A 23,978-nucleotide genomic window follows, 5' to 3' on the forward strand; every position below is an offset into this window, starting at 1 on the left:
AAAGATGGCTCTCAAAACCATACAGTCATTGTTGGAAATAATTCAAATACACAAAAATGCTAAAAAAAAAAAAAAAAAAAAGTTTATAGAACCTGAAAGATTTTTCTGAAGAACGGCGGGCAGTTTAACTGTTCAGGACAAACAAGGGACTCATGGACAACTATCTCTAAACAAAAGATGTGGATCATTTAGGTAACAACACAGCATTAGGAATCAAGGGTATGTAAACTTTTATGTAAACAGGTAATTTTTATAAATTAAACTATTATTGCCTTTTGTGGACAATATGTAACTGTTGTAACTGATGGAAATTGCATTTTAAATATTTCAATGGAATAAAATGGTCGACTTCATTGCTAAAGCTAATTTCATTGTTAACATTTTATGTATCACAAAGTTATTCAATATTTTTAGGATATTTGCATGTAATTTTACAAAATTTCAGCTTGATTAGAAATATCACACACACAAAAAATACTTTTTCCTTATTTTTTCCTTGTTTCTTCATCATGCCACAAATATGTCCTTTGTTCACACTCTCAAAAAAAAAATCATATTAAAGTTTATGGTGTGGAGTGTGTTTGTTTCAAACAGTTGAATGGCTGCACAATAAATACTGACATTTTTTAAGTTCAGGTAGCTTACATTGTCATAATTTTCAATATGTAATAAAAATGTTGAAATTTGCTAGTTTAAATAAAACTACCCCCGAGACATTAAAGTGCCTTTAGTATAATAACACATTTATATTTTATACTTTAATTAGTGTTAAAAATGTATCTTAAAGTAATTTCCTCATTATGTTAATGTTATAATATTGTGGCTGAAATTAAAATCTTTCTTAAACCATACGACTTGGTTTGTGTTTATTATTGCATGCATCTTATTTTATTCACTACCAGTCAAGATTTTTAATGTTTTTTTAAAGAAGTCTCTCACCAAGCCAAGCATTTATTTGACCCAAAGTGCAGCAAAAACTGTTTTCTATTTGAATATATTTTAAAAAGTAATTTATTCCTGTGATTTCAAAGCTGAATTTTTAGCATCAGTACTTCAGATCCTCCGGAAATCATTGTTACATTCTCATTTGCTGCTCAAAACATTTTTTTATGATTATTATGTTGAAAACAGCTGAGTAATGTTTTTCAGGTTTCTTTGATGAGTAGAAAGTTCAGAAGAACAGCATTTATCTGAAATAGAAATCTTTTGTAACATTATAAATGTCTTTATCGTCACTTTTGATCAATTTGAAGTATCCTTGCTAAATAAAAGTATTAATTTCTAGAATATATTTTTAAAATTACATTTTAAAGTATATTCAAATAGAAAGCAGTTATTTTAAATAGTAAAAATATTTCACAATATTACTGTTTTGCTGTATTTTGGATCAAATAAATGCAAGCTTGGAATGCAAAAGAGACCTCTTTAAAAACATGAAAATCTTACAGTTCAAAAATTTGACTGGTAGTGTATGAATAAATTGTCTTTATCTTTCTTTAAAACAGGTTACATGGTTGCAGGACAATGGAAAATTAAATAACAACATTGTGTCATCATATACATTACTTTTGTTATAGTACATAATTACTTTATTACATTTCATAAAACAATTTTAGTACCTCCCAGCCACCGTACTTTACCGAGGCGCAGAACTACACGTCGAGCTCCTATTGGCTGAGCTCGTCTCCGGGTGGAGGCGCGCCAATCAGCGCGGGCCACGGTGCGACTGTGTTGTGTTGTTACGCTGCTGGTTGGAGACCGGCGGTGTGATGCAGTGAGTGAGGTGGAGAGTTCACGCGGCGCACACAGCACTGGACAGCCTGAAGAACGGAACAAGATATTGACTAGACACAAAGAACAACCATGCGAGCGTTCTTGGGTGAGTTACAATGACAAAAATGCGAGAACTCAGCTATAGAGTGGTGTTTTATCGACACAAAGGCGTGTGCAAGTAAACTGTAAAGTGTGGAGAGCCTAACTTTAGCTAACATGGTAGAAATGAAGTGTTGGACACAGGTTGATATGATGGAAAAGCAAAACATTCTGTAAGAAAGCTTCTGTTTGCATTAAATGCATTAATGTAACATTATAGTAAAGTTAAGCGTGCAGAGTGAGTAATGGTGCTTGGGCCTGTACATAACAGCATAATGAATTTCCATATTGCATAAAACCCATTGGAGAGTCACAGTTCATATTGAGATTCTGCAGTCCTCTCTTGTATGTGCTTATAAACCATATGTAATGATTCTGCAAAACAGTGCAGCATTGTTTTTTTGTTTTTTTTTAAATAAAGCTGATGAAATCACTTGATGCTCCAGTACTGATGCTCCTTTATCATCTTTATGTTCTCAGGTGTGTTGGCGTGTTCTCTTACTGTACTCTCGGTCCATGGTCTCTACTCCGCCAGTGATGATGTGGTTGAACTCAACCCATCCAACTTTAACAGAGAAGTCCTACAGAGTGACAGTCTCTGGCTGATCGAGTTTTATGCCCCCTGGTAAGTTGTAAGAGTGTGGTGAAACCCGGATATGTGTCACTCATAGATATCACTAGATCTGTAGTTACAGATCAGGTTACTGTCTGAAATGCTGATGCTGAATCAGACCAAACTCTTGCTTTCTAAGCAGTGTATACACTTTGTAATGAGTGTATGTTGTTGAACGTATTTGTAGTTTAGTTACTCTTCCCTAATGTTTAAGGCACTTTATTTGCATCATGATTTCCATGTCAATAGTTTCAGTTTGCACATGATGCATAATACAGGCGTGAGCATCATTGTTACACCTGTGTGGCTGTACATTTCCTGATATTGTTTAGATGTTTATGTGCACTGACATCTGACATCTTAATATTTGTTTCTCTTGGAAGGTGTGGTCACTGCAAGAGTTTGGCTCCTGATTGGAAGAAAGCAGCCACCGCTTTAAAGGTACATTTTGGATTTAAAATTACATCAAAATTAACTCAACTTCAGCAATTGCTATTAGAGTTGACAGGTGAGAACTGGTGCTTATTCAGAACCGGTTTAATTTACTGTCACAGAATGATTCATTGAGTCATTGAAGAAAGTGATTTATAATGTTACAAAACTTTCTATTCAATGCAACGCAAAAAAAAATGCATCACAGTTTCCACGAAAATACTAAGTGACGATTTTAAGAAATGTTTCTTACGCACCAAATTAGCATATTGATTTCTAAAGAATAATGTGACATTGAAGCATGGAGTAATGGCTGCTGAAAAGTCACAAAAATAAATTACATTTTAAAATTGTACGTTGTTAAAGTATTTCATTTTTTTTTATAATGCTTCACGTTCACAATACTACTATTTTTTTCCTGTCATTTTGAAGGATTTTTAATGGCTTTTAAAGAAGTCTCTTCTGCTCACCAAGCCTGCATTTATTTGATCCAAAGTACAGCCAAAACAGTAACATTTTGAAATATTTTTACTATTTAAAATAACTGTTTTCTATTTGAATATATTTTAAAATTTATTTTTTTCCTGTGGTTTCAAAGCTAAATTTTTACTCTAGTCGCTGTAGAATTACTCTAGTCACATGATCATTCAGAAATAATTCTAATATTCTGCTCAGAAAACATTTAATATTATTATTATTATGTTGAAAACAGCTGAGTAGATTTTTTTTTTTTCAGGTTTCTCTGATGAATAGAAAGTTCAGAAGAACAGCGTGTATGTGAAACAGAAAGCGTTGTATCATTATAAATGTCTTTATCACTTTTGATCAATTTAAAGCATCCTTGCTAAATTAAAGTATTATTTTCTATAATCGTCTAAACAAAATGTACTTAACTGTTTTAAACATTGATGGTAATAATAATAATAATAATAATGTTTCTTGAACAGTAAATCAGCATATTAGAATGATTTCTGAAGGATCATGTGACACTGGAGTAATGATGCTGAAAATTTAGCATTGAGCACAGGAATAAATTACTTTTAAAATGTATTTAAATAGAAAACAGTTATTTTAAATGGTAAAAATATTTTACAAAATTACTGTTTTTGCTGTACTTTGGATCAAATAAATGCAGGCCTGGTAAGCAGAAGAGACTTTAAAAAACATTAAAAATCTTACTGCTCAAAAACTTTTGACTGGTAGTTTATGAATTATTATGGTTAATTATTATTTATTTTAATTACCTACAAGTGCTATGTGTTGTTTAGGAACAATTTTTGTTTAATGGAATATGTATCTAAATACGAATTGCTCATTTATTGTTCTGAATATTTCTAAATGGATTAATTTAAAAGTAAAAAAATTATTAATGTTGTTTCTATTTGTGTTGTGATACAGGGCATTGTGAAGGTGGGAGCGGTGGACGCAGACCAGCACAACTCCCTGGGAAGCCAGTATGGAGTCCGTGGCTTCCCAACTATCAAGATCTTCGGAGCCAACAAAAACAAACCAGAGGACTACCAAGGTTCAGTACCGCATCTTCTTAAAACATCTTGGCATGCACACAAAGAAAATGTTTTATGGCTATCTGAAAGTCTGTTGCTCCTCCCTAAGTAAAGTTTATTATCTCTCTCTCTCTCTCTCTCTCTCTCTCTCTCTCTCTCTCTCTATTAGGTGGCCGAAGCAGTCAGGCCATCGTAGACGCAGCTCTGAATTCTCTCCGCTCTCTGGTCAAAGACAGACTTGGTGGAAAGACTGGAGGAAGCTCAGACTATGGCAGACAGGTATTGTAACCCACCATGGTGCCTTTGTTGCTATATCGTTACGTTTGCCTTTTGATTGACTTGTGGGTTCTGTTGTGATCAGAGTGGAGGTGGAGGCGGTGCCGGCAATAAGAAGGATGTGGTAGAGCTAACCGATGATAACTTTGACCGTACCGTCCTGGACAGTGATGATGTCTGGTTGGTGGAGTTCTTCGCCCCCTGGTGTGGACACTGCAAAAAGTATGTCGCCTTGCGTACATCATAAGACCTGTCTGTCTGTCAGTCATTCAACTGAAATAGTACCTGACATGCTGTGCCATGCATAATTGAAGTGCTGAATCCATGTTTTCAATTATTTATGTGAATTCAAACACAATGAAATTCCTCTGCCAGCTGGGCTTTCCCCTGTTGACTTTCTTTAACGTTTTCAGTCTTGAGCCAGAATGGACAGCCGCCGCAACAGAAGTCAAAGATCAGACAAAGGGTAAAGTGAAACTGGGCGCTGTGGATGCTACTGTTCACCAGGGCTTGGCAAGCCGCTACGGGGTACGTCTGATGTCAGAACTTACTTCCGCTTCGAAGAATAAGGTGGATAATGTCTCTAGTTTCACTTTCTGTCAATTCGGCTGTTTGTATTGGTAGGTTCGAGGATTCCCCACCATCAAGATCTTTCGTAAAGGAGAGGAGCCAGAGGACTATCAGGGAGGACGTACCCGATCTGACATTGTTGCTCGTGCCCTGGACCTCTTCTCTGACAACATTCCTCCTCCAGAGCTTCAAGAGGTGAGTATTTCTCTTCTGTTTTTAATAAGATAGAAGGATATGGTACTAGTGGAACTAGTGTGTTTTATATTGTCAGTGAACATTAATTTAAAAATATTCAGGTTGGTTTATATTCATGTGAATTTTCATTTCTTTAGATTTTGAATCAAGACGTTTTGAAGAAGACCTGCGAGGACTATCAGCTGTGTATCATATCTGTGCTGCCTCACATTCTAGACACAGGTACGATACGATGGTGACTTTAAAACAAGAAAGCTTTTGATTTGCGTTTTAAGAATTAAAATATTAAAGTGACAATCCTCTTAAATAGAATGATCCACTAGGGATGTACAGTATACTGGAACCATGTTGCTATTGTCTAATATTACAGGGTTTTTTTTAGATATTAGTCAATACCCACCTTATTTTTCCTGCGGGCACAGCCTTTTGTAAATTTAATGGGTCTAGCTTCTGGTCTCATTCATGTCCACCTGTTTTTAGCTGTGCAAAACAGCTTGTTTTGCTGCTTGATATTGCAAATTGGTGTGGCTTACCATATTAATTTAATGTATTATCTTTATTATGAACACACTGGCTTGTAGTGCAAACAGTTTTACCGTTTACTTCATTATTTTTCCTGTTATCTTCTTATAGCGGTTAATTTCGCGCATAGGCTTACTTCCGCATTGAAAAATGGTGGATTGGAATTTTAATTATCCATGCTCATTTACTAATTTATTCTGTCATCTAATGTTCACTTAAAGTTAATCTTTAAAAAAGGACTAATAACTGTTAAATATAACAGTTTAATGCTGTGATGCCTCATTTAACTTGTTGCATTTAAAATAACTGATTTTATTTATTTTAATTTACACAAAATGGTATATAATTTTAGTACCAGCCATTTATCATCAGACATAATTTTATATATACACTACCAGTCAAAAGTTTTTGAACTGTAAGATTTTTAATGTTTTTTATTTGATCCAAAGTACAGCAAAAAACAGTAAAATTCTGAAATATTTTTAGTATTTAAAATAAGTTTTCTACTTGAATATGTTTTAAATTGAATATATTTTTAATATTTACAATGTAATTTATTCCTGTGATTACAGCTACATTTTCAGCATCACTACTCCAGTCTTCAGTGTCACATGTTCATTCAGAAACCATTCTAATATTCTGATTTGCTGTTTAAGAAACATTTGTAATTCTTGTTATCAGTATTTAAAACGGTTGAGTATTTTTTCAGGATTATTTGATGAATAGAAAGATCCAAAGATCAGCATTTATCTAAAATAAAAAGCTTTTGTAACATTATACACTATACCATTCAAAAGCTTGGAGTCAGTATAATTTATTTTTGACAAATTATAGAAATTAATACTTTTATTTAGCAAGGATGCTTTAAATTGATCAAAAGTAATGATGAAGACATTTATAATGTTAAAAGATTTCTATTACAGATAAATGCTGTTCTTCTGAATTTTTTATTCATCAAAGAAACCAGAAAAAATTATTGGCTGTTTTCAAATTTTTTTTTTTGAGTTACATAGACTTATATAGATAGAACCTTTTATTTAAGCTTGAAATCTACACAGTTTACAAAAGAAACATCACATAATGTAAATAAATTGTCACAGAATATGTGAATAACTGAATTGTGACAAATGTATATTATATATACATGTAAATATACAAATAGAAATATTTATTTATTTATATATTTAAAAATTATTAGTTTACAATAAAAATGCTATTAGTAGCTCAGCTTCTGTATTTTCTATGTTTGCAGGTGCATCTGGAAGAAACTCTTACCTGGAGGTGATGAGGACAATGGCAGAGAAATACAAAAAGAAGATGTGGGGGTCAGTGTTTTTAAATCAGAATACAAGTTGAGATCAGCCTGCCCATAAATAACACCAGTACATGTCACTGCTTGTGTGCCAGAGACGAGACTTTAGGGAATAAAGAGTGAGATACAGTCACACACATCACGCTCTTCCCTCCCTCTCTCCCTCTCTCCCTACAGTTGGTTGTGGACTGAAGCAGGGGCACAGATGGAGCTAGAGTCATCCCTTGGGATCGGTGGATTTGGCTATCCCGCCATGGCAGCCATTAACTCTCGCAAGATGAAGTTCGCTCTGCTCAAAGGCTCATTCAGTGAAACGGGCATCCACGAATTCCTCAGGTAACAGAAGGCTGAAGTTTATGTTTCTGGGAAACAAGTTACGTCACAGAGACTGTTAGCATACAGTAAATTGTAGGTGTTGTTTATAAGGGCCCTTCTAACTGTCAGCCTGTTTTATGTTGTTAAACTATTAATGTCTTCATTTATGCAGGGAACTTTCTGTTGGCCGTGGCTCCACTGCTTCAGTGGGAGGCGGAGCTTTGCCTAAGATCAACACTGTGGAACCTTGGGATGGGAAAGATGGAGAGGTGCGTATACAAAACATTAAGAGTGAATACATGTCATCCTTTCTTGTTTTTAAAACACTTTTTTTGGCTTTTCCTCAGTTGCCCATGGAGGATGACATTGACCTGAGTGATGTGGATCTGGATGAGCTAGATAGGGATGAGTTATGAGTCTGGTCTAAACTACTCTAGACCCTGAATGATGCCCATGTCTTCTCTCCCATGGATGAGAGGATGCTTGGGACACAAACTTCCTTAAGACTTCTGACAAGATACAAATAAAGCAAATGGTTGTGCAGCTTTTTAAAAGAAAACATCACAGTAGTTGAAAAATGAGGCTTTTCGGTACATCATGATTGAGCTATGCTCTGCCTCAAGTTCCTTCTTCACTTTTTCGCTTTAGTGACTGATTGGAGTTTTCAATCAGCTTGATGAAGCAGAATGTGATTCGCTGATTATCAAACACTTGTTTCCAAGCAGATGTCACACAGAGGCTCTTCTAATATGTTTCACTGACTAGATTTAATTGGATGGTAATGGTCTTTCTAGTGATGAGATAAACCAGCGGTTATTAAATCAGCCTTTTTGTAATTTCAGCAGCTCCTTTCGCTGGAGTTACGAGATGCCTAAAGGTTTTTCCATTTTCAATCTTTCTCCCTCTGATGTGAGTTTATTGTTTTGGTCTTTCGGTTGTTTTTAAATTGTTACTGAAAAGAATGTCATCCAGACTGTATCCCAGTTTGCTCATTCGTCTAATGTGCTGAACCGGTTGTAAAGTGGGCGTCGTGTAGATTTTTCTTACACAGCACTGTTTTGAAAAAAAAAAAAAGTTTTTGTTATGAAAATAAAATTAATAAATTGACTAGCTTTTTTTGATTAAAGCTTGCGTAGGAAGTTACTCAGATGAACACTGTGGCCTATGAATCAGTGGTTTATTGAGAATTCATGCAGACACATACACTGTAAAGATACAACATTTAGATTTGCACTGTTGCTTTGGCTTCACAAAGATATGGCTGGACATCCCATTCCCAGCGGCAATATAATTTTTTTCCTTACAGCACAATTAACACTATACAAAATTAGAAATGACTCAAATCTAATTATATATATATATATATAATGTATCCAGTACAAATATTAGTTTTGGCATTTCACATCAACAGTCATTTTACAGAGAAAAAAAAATACTAAGGGAGCACTGACATACCACACATGCAAAAGAGTAAATTAAGAGCAATAACATAATGTTTCCATTAACAGAGCTTGAAGACACTCTATCCACCTTTTTCTTATTGTAAGAATGTGTGCGGCCATTTATATATTTTCTGGATCTGACTTCCGGTCTCAAAAAAAAAAAACTGCTTGTTTTTGGTGTGTCTTACCATATTAATAATGTATTGTCTTAAATATGAGCACACTGGTTTGTAGTGCAAACAATTTTAGCATTTACTGCACATTGTTATTCTTTTCGTTATTTCCCTATAGCGGCTAATGAACCGGAAGTCTCACCCATAGGTTTACTTCCGCATTAAAGAAAAAGGTGGATATTTGACATGAAGTCAAGTGTTACTTATCCAACAGCATCTGTACTGTACATGTTGACACTGGACTGGTGAAAAGGACAAATAGAAACTAACCACCTGTCTGCCATCCTATCTGCTCCATATGTCCACACGCACAACAGCGTTCAAATATTCATGAGCAGCCTAAAGGCTGATGGCTGCTGTTTTTTTACCTTCAGGGCTGTTAAAAGTCTGACTACCTTGAAGAAGTTTCCTTTTAGAAGTGAAACCAAAACAGCTGGAAAATAATTATGGATGATTCAATTGCACTTTAAAACAGTTCATCAATGCGCATTATAATTCAAACAATTCTCTGACCTCCTGAGAAAAAAAAAATATCCAAGCTTATTTTAGCATATTAGATTTTAAATCCAAATGCTACATTTGAAGTCAAAATACATGGAAATGAAACCCCAGCACCCAACAGTGGGTATTTAATATTGTTCAAAAGTTTGGTTTCAGTAAGACTTTCTAAAGCATGTATTAGATCAAAAATACAGTAAAATAATTGGCCCTATGAAGCTGCATTGAAACTGTAGTTTGGACCTTCAACCGATTGGCCACTATTGAAGTCCACTACATGGAGAAAAAACCTGGAATGTTTTTCTCAAAAACCTTAATTTCTTGTGATATATGATATCATCTTAAAATGTTTAAATAACTTTTATATTTTAATATATATCATCTGTAGTCTTCAGTGTCGCATGATCCTTCAAACCCCACTGATTTGGTGCTCAAGCAACATCTTTTATCCACGTTGAAAACAACACCAAATTGTTGGCATGTTCTGTTACAGACTTAAAGAAGCAATACTTTCCTTTTTAAAAAGAAGTATAATGTAGACAGTCTGACATTTCAACTGGCAAGACAGCAGGCCGCTTTGAATGCAGCTAGACCACCTGACATATAAACATTAAAGAACACCTAGTACAAATACTATGTTTTAAAGCATGCCAAAAGCATGCAAATAGTGCTCTGAAGATATCTGAGACTGATTTTTGGAATGCAAAAAGGAATATTTACAAACAGAACTTCTTTTATAGACTGTATAGCCAGTCTTGGAATTTGCATGTGGTACTGAGTCATTTACCGCTTTTAGTGGAATGCCATCAATCGTGAAAATAGAATTCTTTTTACGTCATCACTTAAAGGATTAGTCCACTTACAGAATAAACATTTCCTCACAAGAAATAAAGGTTTTTGAGGAAAACATTGCAGGATTTTCTACATATAGTGGACTTGAATGGGGATAAACAGATTGAAGGTTAAAAAGGCAGCTTCAAAGGGCTCTACACAATCCCAGCTGAAAAATGAGAGTCATATTTAGCCAGAAGATTAGTAATTTTCTAAAAAAAACAACAACATTTATATACTTTTTAACCTAGCACAAGACGAGCATTTAAGGTTAAAAAGTATATAAATTTAAAATTTTTTAACTGATTGTTATGCTAGATAAGACCCTTATTCCTCAGCAGGGGAGCCCTTTGAAGCTGCACTGAAACTGCATCTTTAACCTTCAATCCGTTGAGCACCATTAAAGTCCACTATGTGGAGAAAAATCCTGGAATGTTTTCCTCAAGAAACGTAATTTCTTTGCGACTCAAGAAAGAAAAACATGGACATCTTGGATGACATGAAGGTAAGATATTATCAGGAATTTATTTATTTGGAAGTGGACTAATATTTAATGAAGTCACTCGATAATTTTACAGACTCATCCTGGAGAGCATTTGAGTGGACAAAAATCAGAAGAGTAAGTTTAAAATATAAATATCTGTAAATATCCTAATTTTGACAAATGATTTCAAGGACATTATGACAAAAACGGGCCGGAATACTGATGAAACAGGTAACCACCCATTAAAAAGAAAACTTTTTTTAAGCTGGAAAGATAAATAAGTGTATCATTTATAACACAAACTACCTTTGTAATTAAATCTTGCCTTTTCAGTGTGCATGTGAGTGGTTTCCTGTCAGCTGCTTTTAAGAACTGTATTTATAACTGTCGAGAGGTGCTTTGGTCAGACTGTAGTAGTCTGACAATAGACGGGTCACTCTTGGCACCTTTGATGAATTCCTCCAAAGACAGTCTGCCTATAAATTAGAAAACAACAACAACAAAAAAGGTTATTTCAATATTTCCAATAGTAATAGTAATACTCAAAGGATAAGTTCACTTCCAGAATAAAAATGTCCTGATAATTTACTTACCCCCATGTCATTCAAGATGTTCTTGTCTTTCTTTCTTCATTCGCAAAGAAATTACGTTTTTTGCGGAAAACATTCCAGAATTTTTCTCCATATAGTGGACTTCAATGGTGCCCAATGGATTGAAGATTAAAAATGCAGTTTCAGTGCCGCTTCAAAGGGCTCTACATGATCTGAAACAAGGAATAAGGGTCATATCTAGCAAAACGATCTGTTATTTAAAAAAAAGTAAAATTTCTATACTTTTTAACATCAAATGCTGAGCTTGTCTAGCTTTGCGATGCGCCTGGATACTCTGTATACCCTAACTGTATTGAACCGGAGTGCACAGAGTATGCATGCGCATCACAGAGCTAGAGAAGACAAGCATTTGTAGTAAAAAAGTGTATAAATATAAATTTTTTTCGAAGAAATTTACTAATTTCACTAGATAAGACCCTGGCTGGGAACCTTTAGAGCTCTTTGAAGCAGAACTGAAACTGCATTTTTAACCTTTAATCCGTTGAGCATCATTGAAGCCCACTATATGGAGAAGAATCCTGGAACGTTTTCCTCAAAAAACGTAATTTCTTTTGAACTGAAGAAAGAAAGACATGAACATCTTGGATGACATGGGGGTAAATTATCAGTAAATTTTTATTCTGGAAGTCCAGGATTTTTCTTCATATAGTGGATTTCAATAGGGATCAGTGGGTTGAAGGTCCAAATTGTAGTTTCAATGCAGCTTCCACATGATCCCAGCCGAGTAACAAAGGTCTCATCTGGCGAAACGATCGGCCATTAAAAAAAAAAAAAAAAGACTTCACGCATTAAGTAATCCCATTGAAAAGGTTACGTGTGGTTAGTCCTTCGTCTGTGTGCTTCGGTTCAGAAATGTAGGGTGGGGCGAAAAACTCCGTCTCACTTTCTCCTCCAACTAATCGTCCGACATCGTTGTTTTGCATATTTTTTGCAAAGGGCGTTTGTCTTTCTTCTGCACATTCGCTTTGTAAACACTGGGTCAGTACTTCTGCCTAAGTCACGCATGACCTTTACAACGTGACTACGAAGTGGAGCCAATGCAAGATAAGTATTTGTGGTTAAATAGTATATACATTTTTTTAGTATTTACATTTTACATATACATTTTCGCTTCACTAGATAAGACACGTAGTCCTCGGCTGGGATCACGTAGAGCCATTTGAAGCTGTATTGAAACTGTAATTTAGACCTTCAACCCGCTAGCTCACATTGAAGACCACTATATGAAGAAAAAAATATGGAATGTTTTCCTCAAAAAAATTAAGATCTTTTCAACTGAAGACAGAAAGACATGAACATCTTAGATAACATAGGGGTGAGAAAATGATCAGGAAATTTTTATTCTGCAAGTGACCTAATCCTTTAAATTAATTGTAGATAAAACTTATTGGTTATATATATATATATCATATTTTTTTCTCTGAGTACAGTTTCTATGACATTTTGTGTGGTTTAACTTAAGAGTATATAAATATTAACAGTGAGTGGGAGACAGATCTCTAGAGGCGTACCATCGTTGTCCGTATCCATCTGTCGAAATATCTTATCAGTGCGTTTCTCCGGCGTCGACTCATCCTCAGGCATCTTCATCACAGACGACACCATTTTATAAATCGCCTGTGAAGAAGATTAATGTAACTGTATGTCAAAGCATATGGTAGTTTGCTGTCACATGCAAAGGCTTCGGTTTTCAGCAGCAACAAGTTTGATAAGACTGTCTTTCATAATGCCAGTCAAAAAGTTCCATACCGCAGCTGTCACTATCACAGCTTCACTCGACACTTCATATCAGCGTAATCAATGCAAATGATCACAAGCCCGTTTCTCTACCAGACACATTTAATGTCACTTTCAGATATTGTTTTATAACGTCCTCGGTCGCAGGTGTAAAAGAGCCATCTACGTTATTAACATAGAGAGTCAACAGACCCTTTGAAGTAGCGAACAAAGCCTTTGTGTTTGGCCACCATTTGTGGCAAGACCATATGGCCTGTGGAACACTTGATTGAGGAGATCTGTTTATTCAGGAGGTCTGTATCACCAAACATTAGACTGAGCCAATATTGATGTGGAACAAGCTGCTCTGAAAACAATGACTCGACGGGTAAAATACAGAAATGCAAATGAAACCAAAAGGAAGGGAAGTACTAAATAAAAACTACCTCACCTGTACGATCTCCAACATTTCAGCTCGACTGATGTATCCGTTGCCATCCAAGTCATACATGCTGAAGGCCCAGCGGAGCTTCTGCTCCAGGCCTCCGCGTGAGGTCACGCTCAGGGCAATGATGAACTCCCGGAAGTCGATGGTGGTGTCGCCATTGGTGTCGAAGGTGCGGAAAACATGCTCTGCGAACTTCGAAGCATCACCGTAGGGAAAGAAATTGGCGTAGATTTTCTTAAATTCCTCTACCGTTAGGTGGCCAGATGGGCAGTCCTTCAAGAAGCCGCGGTACCACTCCTGCAGCTCGTGGTCTGTGAACTCCGTGTTCTCCCGCAGGTCATTGAGGACCTCGGGTCGCAACTTGCTGTTCTGTTTACCCATGACGAAACTCTCTCACAGACGATTCCCAGATTCTTGCTGCTCCTGTCAGCACAAACACACACAAAGAAAGTAGCTACTTAGCTATTTTGAACTCGAAAATTAGCCTCTTTCATACTTTCTCCACAAGACACAATAAAGAGACTCACATTTCCTCTGCCAGATGTAGGTTTCGGAATAATGGAAAACGTGTTACCCTTCCAAACCGAGGGAGTGGATTGTGGTATCCATGGAAACCATTTAATACCTTGTTAAGGTGAGAATTTATTGACTCCTTCGCAGTGGGGTAAAGGGGGGAGGGCAGTGAGCTCCTTTCAGGGAGGCTAATATGAGGGCATAACTGTCACCAGACCCCCTTAGCAACAATGAAGTCGGCGTGGGTTACCAGGGAGATGATGAAGAGATGTGTTTTTTTGCATGTGTGTGGGTAATTTGGAACGGTTGGTGTGTCTTACTGTACATGAGCCTGTGCTCGCGGTGCTAAGAGGGGGCAGAGTGTGAGGCACTGCTCATTCTATTTAAACAAATCATATAAAGACTGCATAAACGGTGAGGTGGCAGGGATGTGAAATTTAACGATAGGTTATGTAAGCTACGTGACCATATGCACTCGCTCTTCTTTACTCGCTCTTTCTACTACAGACTCTTCCTCCACTCAGTTTATCTGTTCATATTTTTTTCTGAATCTGACTTGTTTACAATTTAGTAATAAGTTCAATGACGTAATGACTGTTATTTTTGTGTCCGGATCGAATCATTTTTTCATACATAGAATGAGTTGAATACATCTTTTCTATGATAAGCATTACTTTAATTTCTGTATTAAAATGTATTTTGATATACATCAAGTAGGGATGTCAGGGTAATACAACTGAAATAGAATATTTTTTTAAATAGCTTGACGAACTTTTATATCTTAGAATATTTTATATATATATATATATGGAGCAAAGACGTTAGGATGTCCACAACAAAAGAAATTTACAAAAGTGACTTTATTATCATAGAAAGCACATTAAATGTAAGTAAAGTGTCTACTTTTAAGATTTCAAATAAGCTTTTGGAGAATAAAATGTCAAAATTCGAATTGAAATAATGTTACATTGTCATTTAGTGTAATACAATATTTATGTGAAAATTTAAACAACACGCTTATTCTGACTTGTACATATTAAAATATATAAATGAATAAGGGAGCATATTAAATTTTATCATGTTTTAATTGAGTAAATTCTTAGTGACAAATTAGCAAAACCTTTGGAATTTTGGATGATATTGACTAGTGTCTGTAAATATTAAGCTGCAAAACACTATTTAAATATGTCTCTGTGTGAATAAATGGCGCAAACACGCATTTTTCTTACTACACTAAGTGTACTAAAGTGTGTGTGATGCTTGCTGTGTTTTCCGTCTCTGCCACCTCAATATATGAGTACATAAACATAATCTCTAGAAATGCTCTGAGAGTCACTTCGTGAGCATTTTACCATTTATTTAAAAAAAAAAACTATCGTAATATCACATACAAACAGAAACTTAAATGTCTTCACAGCAACCTGTCAAAAAAAAAGTGAAAAAATGAAAAAAGTTCTGTGTAACTTTAAGAAACTTTGACAGAAATATATTACTTATTGTAATCACAGTACTGTTAATAATAAAATTATTATTAATACTTATAATTATTCTTTAATGAATATTTACCAAAAGAATTATTTACCAGAATTTATTTACCAGAAGAATCAGGAAAAAAGTTTGTATTTTTTTTTTTTATAAAATAAATTAATTACGCTTTCCATTAAACCATTAAAATAGAATCCATAAAATTAATGTAATACACAGTATTTAGTGAAAATAAAACTGAATTTGAAAGTGTATTTTTTATTTAACCATTAAAATTGTTAAATTTGGAGTCTAGAAAAAAAAAAACAGAATTTGAGGGGAAAAAATTTACTTTGGGAAAAAATTAAAAATTTCACAGTGCCCTAGTATAATTAATGATATTTGTAAATAAATAAATTACATCATAAAATTGTATCTAAATTATATTTAATTTTTTGTTTTTCTATTATTTTGTATTATTGTTTGTTTTTTACTGCCTGTATTTTTGTGTGTGCGCATCGTTTTATCTTTATTGTTGTCTTTGTACAGCGCTTTGAGATGCCTCTTTTAAAGGCATGAATAAAGGCATATGAACACAAATAGTATATTTTAAAGAACCTGGCACTAGATTTGAAAAAGATCACTGGTCACTATCAGACCTGCGTAAGCAGAAGGCCGTTACTATGACCAGCATGTGCATATTTCTGTTTGCAAAAATATATCTTCATGCAAGCATCTTTCTTTCCAGTGTAGCAGGATGTCCTACTTTAGCCCACAAGCTCCTGGTTTCAAGACTGCAGGGTGGTAAGTGAGATCATGCCTCATTATAGATATAAATTGGTGTTCCTGTGACTAAAATACCTTCTGTCATCTATCTCGTGCTGCATCCACAGAGCAACACTGCGACAGCTTTTTTTCCTCAAATAAAAAAAACTCATGGGTTACTGAGTTACTATGACCTAAAAACCTTTTTTAAGTAAATGGAAATTTATATCTGCACTTAATTTCAGTTAAGTTACACTTCCTTAAGAAGGTACCATCTTAGATAGAAATAGAAATACATTTTCTAGGCATTTAGACTTGATTTTCTAGACACGTCCACCTCTTTAGAAAATGGTTTTGCTCCGTTTGCTTAGTTTGCCAGGGCCATCATAAAGGTGGCTCCTCCCTTGGCTCGAGTCACATGGGTGAAGCTACTGGCCTGGCAGCACGCAGGCACACAGACATAAACATGGGCGTAGCTTTCTGCTCCCTCCTTCTTTTCCCGCAGACACTCACCAAGCCACAAGTAACCCAGAACTTTCCATTCTGAAAGAAAAAAATGTAAGCTCATGCTGCTGTCAAATGGAAAAAATATGAAAAAAGTACGGGCCCCACAGGCCCTGATCCAGCAGAAATAACAACATCACAGGGGGGCACATATATAGAGCTGAGAATCAGACCCACATATTAATTCTCTGTGAAGAGGAACTAAAAATGAAAGACATGATGAGAGGAGTGAGGAGTTGAACACAGCCCTCATTTTCCAAATGCTTGAAAAGCCCCTTGCAAAACATTTAATCAGAACAGCGAAGTGTGAGACACATCTCCTCAAATGAATTGTGGGTGGAGAGCAGATGGTGTATTACTTTATGCTCCAGTACCTCATGATTCAAACGCATCCTCTGCCACTCAAGTCACAAACCATAATGCTTTACAGGTGGTTTCACAACTGCTGTCTTTCTATAAATGATACAAGTGGCGCTCACACACCATGACCATAAAAAAGCTGGGAAATCCATATAGCTTTTGTCAACATCCCAAAGAATGACCTCATGTTTCTTAAAGGGATAGTTCAGCCAAAATTCTGACATCATTCTAATACTTCCATGTCAGTCATTCTGAACCTGTTTGACTTCTCTTTTTTTCATGGAACACAAAAGGAGAAACTGACTGGCCATTTTTCACAAAAAATAGGAACTAAAGCCATAAAGGATAATAAAAGTAGTTAAAACAGTACGTTTTATATGGAAATCATCTGAATTCCTATAATTTGTGTGAGCAATAGATACAATTTTTATCTTTTCACTTGTTTTTCACTAATAGTAATAACAAAGAGGATCGACCAGTCAGTAGCTGTGCTCAAGAACTGGATCAGACTAATTTGTTCAGATTAGTCTTGCGAACCAAATAAACTGATTTATTGAAAAGAAGCTCACAAATAGACTTAAAAAAATTATATTTTCACCTGTTGTTCACTGATAGTCTCAACATAAAAGGAGCAGTCTTTTGAGTTTAAAATGAGAACTGAATCAGAATGATTGGTTCAGATTAGTCTTGTGAACCAAATAAACTGACTCACTGAAAAAAATCCAATTTACTTGCTCACAAATAGACTGAAATCTAATCTTTTCACTTGTTGTTCACTGATAGTCTCAACATAAAAGAGCAGTCATTTGAGTTTTATATGAGAACTGAATCATAATGATAGGTTCAGATTACTCTTGTTAACCAAATAAACTGATTCACAAAAAAAATCCAACTCATTTGCTCACAAATAGTCTGAAATCTACTCTTTTTACTTGTTGTTCACTTGTTGTTCACTGATAGTCTCAACATAAAGGTGTAGTCATTTGGTTTAATGTGAGAACTGAATCAGAGTAATTAGTTCAGAAAACCAAATAAACTGATTCACTATAAAGATCCAACTCACTTGCTCACAGATAGACTGAAATCTAATCTTTTCACTTGTTGTTCACTGATAGTCTCAACATAAAAGAGCAGTCATTTGAGTTTAATATGAGAACTGAATCAGAATGATTGGTTCAGATTAGTCTTATGAACCAAATAAACTGATTCACTGAAAAGATCCAACTCGCTTGCTCACAAATAGACTGAAATCTAATCTTTTTACTTGTTCACTGATAGTCTCAACATAAAAGGAGCAGTCATTTGAGTTTAAAATGAGAACTGAATCAGAATGATTGGTTCAGATTAGTCTTGTAAACCGAATAAACTGATTCACTGAAAAGATCCAACTCACTTGCTTGCAAATAGACTGAAATCTAATCTTTTTACTTGTTCACTGATAGTCTCAACATAAAAGGAGCAATCATTTGAGTTTAAAATGAGAACTGAATCAAAATGATTGGTTCAGATTAGTCTTTTGAACCAAATAAACTGATTCACTGAAAAGATCCAACTCACTTGCTTGCAAATAGACTGAAATCTAATCTTTTTACTTGTTCACTGATAGTCTCAACATAAAGGAGCAGTCATTTGAGTTAAAATGAGAACTGAATCAGAGTGATTGGTTCAGATTAGTTTTGTGAACCCAAAAAAAAAACTGATTCACTGAAAAGATGCAATTTGCTTGCTCACGAATAAACTTTAAACTAATCTTTTCACTTGTTCACTGATAGTCCCAACCTAAAGAAGCAGTCATTTGAGTTTAAAATGAGAACAGAATCAGAATTAGTTCAGATTAGTTTTGTGAACCAAATAAACTGATTCATTGAAAAAAAAAATTAAACTCAAAATTGTCATTTTCGCTATCTATCATGAACACGGCAAGCATGATGTCATCACTTACAGTTAACCAAAGCTAATTCTCACACAAAGCTATTGCACGGCTTCAGAAAATGCATTAGTCTTATGAACCACTTTTATGATCATTTTAAAAGCTTGAAAGCTCCAGTTACCATTCATTTTAACAGCATAGAAAAAAATTACTGGCACATTCTCCAGTACAATTTTTCCAGAGGAAGTTCTACAGGTCTGGAACGCCCTGAGAGCGAGAGTGAAATCATTACAGCTATTTCATTTTTGGGTGAACTATCCCTTTAATGTGAAAAGGTTTCAGACACACTTGTAAGTACATCAATGTCATTTAATTTACTAAAGCTGTCTGGAAGAATACATTTGGATTTGTTAGTTTAACTTTCTCTGTTTATCCTAAATGCCAGTTTCTATTACATATGCTTCTCACCAAATATTTTACCTTTGCCTGCCATGACTCTAAAGGGAATACTCTGTCACAAGAAGTGACAGCTCTTATATTGCATATAACGACTGAACATTCCTCTATGATTTCCACACAAGTCCTAGTTTCCAGTTTCACTCCCAGTAGCCTTGGTTGCACAAACTTGCCTTTGTTACCCTTCCTCCTCTCATTAGAGTAGCCCCCATTACAACGCAGCCACTCTGGAAAACGTGAATGTTGTGTCTTGCCACCAGATTCCACACACCCACGTGACATGTATTTTTTCACAGGCCAGTGTGAAAAGCTATACAGTGCAACTATTGCCCTTAATACATTTCCAGATAACAGCTTTCATTTTCAAACAAAAATATGAGCCAGGTTGCCATGTACACGGATCAAATAGCCAACATTACCTGGAAAGTGAGGGACACACTTTGTACACATCAGTGCAGTTCAGCATGTAGTTGTACAGTATTCATCACTGACCCATCATGCATAAAACATCAACTCAATTAACTGTGTGTGTGTGTGTGTGTGTGTGTGTGTGTGTGTGTGTGTGTGTGTGTGTGTGTGTGTGTGTGTGTGTGTGTGTGTGTGTTGGTGTGATGCTCATTAAGCCTTTTATTCCCCAATGTGGCCTAACTAAAATGCATCCTGACAGGTGTCAAAAGATCAGTAGAACAGAAAGCCCAGTCTTTCTGCTGCTCTGGTGGACTGTAAAATTACAGGAAAACAAACAATCCGCTTGTACCCTCATTTGAGAATTCTGGGTATTTTCCCCCGAAATAGCTTGTCGCTAAATGTAATGATGTCAAGAGGTCATCCAATACATTTGCCATCGAGGACGAATTTCCTCGAAACAATTTTACACATTCCACTGGAATTTACCAGATGGAAATGGAAATGTAATGTTGACAGCGGTTCCGGTTTGTTCTGACATTGACGGCAGACTGGCAAGTATGCCACTGAGATGATTGCAAGGCACCATGGAGAGACTTGATTGGAAAAGTGGGAAATCGACCTCTTACTCCTGCTGTGAAGATCATGCTGTGACCCACAAGGTGATCATAATACAGGAGAAATTATGAATACAAATGGCAACTGAAATGGAAGAACCTATTGTTATCAGACCATATTCAGACTGCCATTGAAAAGCTGAAAAGCAAATATTAATATAACGTAAGGGAATTATCACAAGCAGTTTAACTATAATTATACACTCAGTTATATTATATATAGTAACTTAATATATTCACATATAAGTCACTTTACTCAGATAATCGAGGAAACAAGTGGAATAGAGTCACTTAGCATCATAAGGTTAGTTTTCCTGGGCATTAAAAACAACCCTGTTTACATCAAAGGGTTTTTATGACGACCTGGCCATAAACTAGAAAAAAATTATAATTAAATAAATAAAAAATTACATTTCGACAACCAAGAAATACAAAAATATTCTGAGGTACCATTGTGAAAATCTGATTAGATTTAGATTGCTAAAATGATACATCAAACCAGTATATAGCCTAAACTACATAGATGCCATAAAGAGGCGAGTATTGATTCTCATAAACCGCTATCATGCAAAAGATAGGTTACAAACAGTGACATATGTTGATGAAAAAACATATTAAAGGTTTAAAAAAGACATTAACTTACCTCTAAGAAAATGACAGAGCTGATATGTCCTCCAATTCGTCAGCTGTAGCCTTGGTCCGTCGGGTCCTGAGGAAGGAGTGCCCTCACCAAACTTTCAACATTTTCGCTTCACGAAAAAACTAGCAAAAGCTTGTATATACAAACAAAAAACTAAATAAGGTATGCGTACACGTACAGGTCGGTCTATGTAGACTAAAAGTTGGAATGGTGGTGTAATAAAAGCGAAGCGAAAAAGTTACAAACTGCAGAATATTCTACAGACTCCATAACATCTCAAAGGCGCACTTGAAACCTCATCATTGAGCGAGAGACCTGACACCACACACACAGCTCTGCTCCGCTGTCAATGGACGAGACCACCACTAGACTGTAGGGGGGACTCGTGTATCTCAGAAAAGGATGTCAGTGTCATGTTTTGAGAACATTCATATTCTTAACTCACGCTTCATGTTGCGGTATGGTTGAAGACAAATACTTAATCATTTCTGTGCAAACACAGCTTTCTAGTGAGAGTAAAAAAACACGCTACTCTTTGGACGAGTCCGTACACTTCGAAGTAACGTTAGAGAAGATTGTAATATACTGTAAAAATAACAGTTCACTAGTGGAAAAGGAAGCACGCAAGTCTGCAGCTGGATCTGTTGCATTTCCCCCCTTTTTTTGTAAAACTTGATTTTTGTCTTTAAAGATCCTCTCTTTCTAATCTTGATTAGAATTTCATGTGTAAAACGTTTGACAACATAAGCCTAATAGCTAAAATGTAAATAAAGTATATTAACAGTTAATAATAATGAAGCTATTTATCTATTTACCTAATAAAATGTTGCACTTGCCGTTTTTATGTTGAATTCGTTTTTGTTTAATACTTTTCCTCTGTACAGCCACCAGCTAACATAATTAATGTCAAGTAGTATTGTGCCAACTTTTTATTTAGTATTATTATTTTAAATCACTATCCAATCACTACCAACTACCTTTGCGTTAAATAGTAGAAGTATGACTCCTCTCACACTACCTAATGACTCAATTTACCCCACATAACATCATCCTGTATTAAATATGGATTTTAATTTTAATATTCAGTTATGCTGTCTTACATGTTTTTAATAGCTCATCTGAATAACAGTCTCATGGTTTCGAAATTATTATTAGGCTATAATTAACTAAATTATTGCACTTAAAAGTTTGAGATGAAAAACTCTTGATGAAAATATGTTCGACATCTCCACTAGGAGGCAGCAGATGTTGCCTTGTGATTTCTCATACAGCCAAAAGTGTACACAGCTTGTCATATTTCAATATTAGCCTACTGTATATTTCTGTATACGTAAACAGGCCATGTTTTTTCCCCACAACATTCAGATACGTTCCAAACAGATTTCTTTAGTTTTCTAAGTTTCTTTTCTTTTCTAAGTCTAAGCTCTAGGCCTATATTTGCAATTTCTATTCTCAAAAAATGTGATTTTAAAATGCAACATGATTCATGTTTTACCAATAAAGGCTTGTTGACGTAAAAAGACCCTTCAATCTAATTTTATTATTATTATTTGAAAAACAACCCATCTTCTCAAAACAGAAAAACACTCATGATCTCTGATTGTACGAATGACCTTTGCTCTTGTTATGGAATAACAAGATATTGTAAATAGCATGAATCAGCTATGAGTCTATGCAATTAAAACTTCTTTTATGATTTTATAATATTTGTATTTATATGCATGAAGATTTCTCAACTGAATGGACCCCAGACCCATGAACTACCTCCCAAGCGATTTTTTAGAATGAGAGACCATGATGACACAGAGTTAAAAAACAAACAGCTAATGTTGACAGATATAAATGTACCTAAGACACACAGGGGCAATGGACTTTATGGTCACCTCATGGAAGCGTGCTGATATTTCCATACCATGTTGACTCCATGTCTTCCTTCAGCTGAAAAACAATTTCTAGAAAGTGAAATACAACAAAAATATACACATAATGTAAAATTTACAGATTAGAAGTAGATCAAACATTTCAAACAATCAAACAAAATTTATTCAGAGACCTTCAATATTTCTCACATTGTCAAGTGAAAATGGTAATAAAATACGACATGAACTCAGAGTTAAACTATGTGAGAACAAATTCATCTTGATAATGTCAGCTAACTTTAATAGAAAGGTATGTACAATGAACCAAAAATTCAGACAACTGTTAGTATGACAATATTTCAATGATTTCGTAATTTCAATCAGTGGGCGACTCAAACTCAGAGATTAAATTAATTAATTAAAAAATAAACAAAATAAATAGGCTAAATCTGAAAATCGTACCACACAGTGTTCTGCATTATAAAGTCCAGCTTATAGATTTTTTCATTTTAGGATCTTATTTGAAGTTTAACTACAAAACAAACAGTACATGCCGTTTTTTGGGGTTGAGATGATTGATTTTTGTCTGTTTATTTGGCATAAAATCAACCACCTGTTAGGTCAGCACCAATCAAACTGCAAGGAAAAGTCTTCTCTCTCAAAAATATCTAGATTTTTTTTTCTAGAACATCTCTGCATACTAGTATGTT

General features: G+C 35.1%; 2 protein-coding genes across 2 annotated transcripts; one reads left to right on the forward strand and one right to left on the reverse strand.

Moving 5' to 3' along the window:
• The first annotated feature begins 1,746 nt into the window (after positions 1 to 1,746).
• Positions 1,747 to 8,664, forward strand: pdia6 (protein disulfide isomerase family A, member 6). The gene is made up of 13 exons (XM_073852888.1): positions 1,747 to 1,879; positions 2,353 to 2,497; positions 2,869 to 2,926; positions 4,316 to 4,442; positions 4,592 to 4,701; positions 4,784 to 4,920; positions 5,112 to 5,226; positions 5,323 to 5,463; positions 5,601 to 5,685; positions 7,238 to 7,310; positions 7,475 to 7,633; positions 7,785 to 7,881; positions 7,960 to 8,664. Exons 1-13 carry the CDS (start codon positions 1,864 to 1,866, stop codon positions 8,026 to 8,028), a joined length of 1,332 nt encoding a protein of 443 aa, XP_073708989.1. The 5' UTR covers positions 1,747 to 1,863; the 3' UTR covers positions 8,029 to 8,664.
• Positions 8,665 to 8,775: 111 nt separating this feature from the next.
• Positions 8,776 to 21,732, reverse strand: hpcal1 (hippocalcin-like 1). Its single transcript, XM_073852889.1, has 4 exons — positions 21,413 to 21,732; positions 13,819 to 14,238; positions 13,163 to 13,268; positions 8,776 to 11,516 (listed from the first exon to the last, which is right to left on the reverse strand). The coding sequence occupies exons 2-4, from the start codon at positions 14,194 to 14,196 to the stop codon at positions 11,419 to 11,421; spliced, it is 582 nt and encodes a 193-aa protein (XP_073708990.1). The 5' UTR covers positions 14,197 to 14,238; positions 21,413 to 21,732; the 3' UTR covers positions 8,776 to 11,418.
• Between the last annotated feature and the right edge of the window lie 2,246 nt (positions 21,733 to 23,978).

The sequence above is a fragment of the Garra rufa genome, chromosome 13 (assembly GCF_049309525.1).
Source record: "Garra rufa chromosome 13, GarRuf1.0, whole genome shotgun sequence".
Classification (NCBI taxonomy): Eukaryota; Metazoa; Chordata; class Actinopteri; order Cypriniformes; family Cyprinidae; genus Garra; species Garra rufa.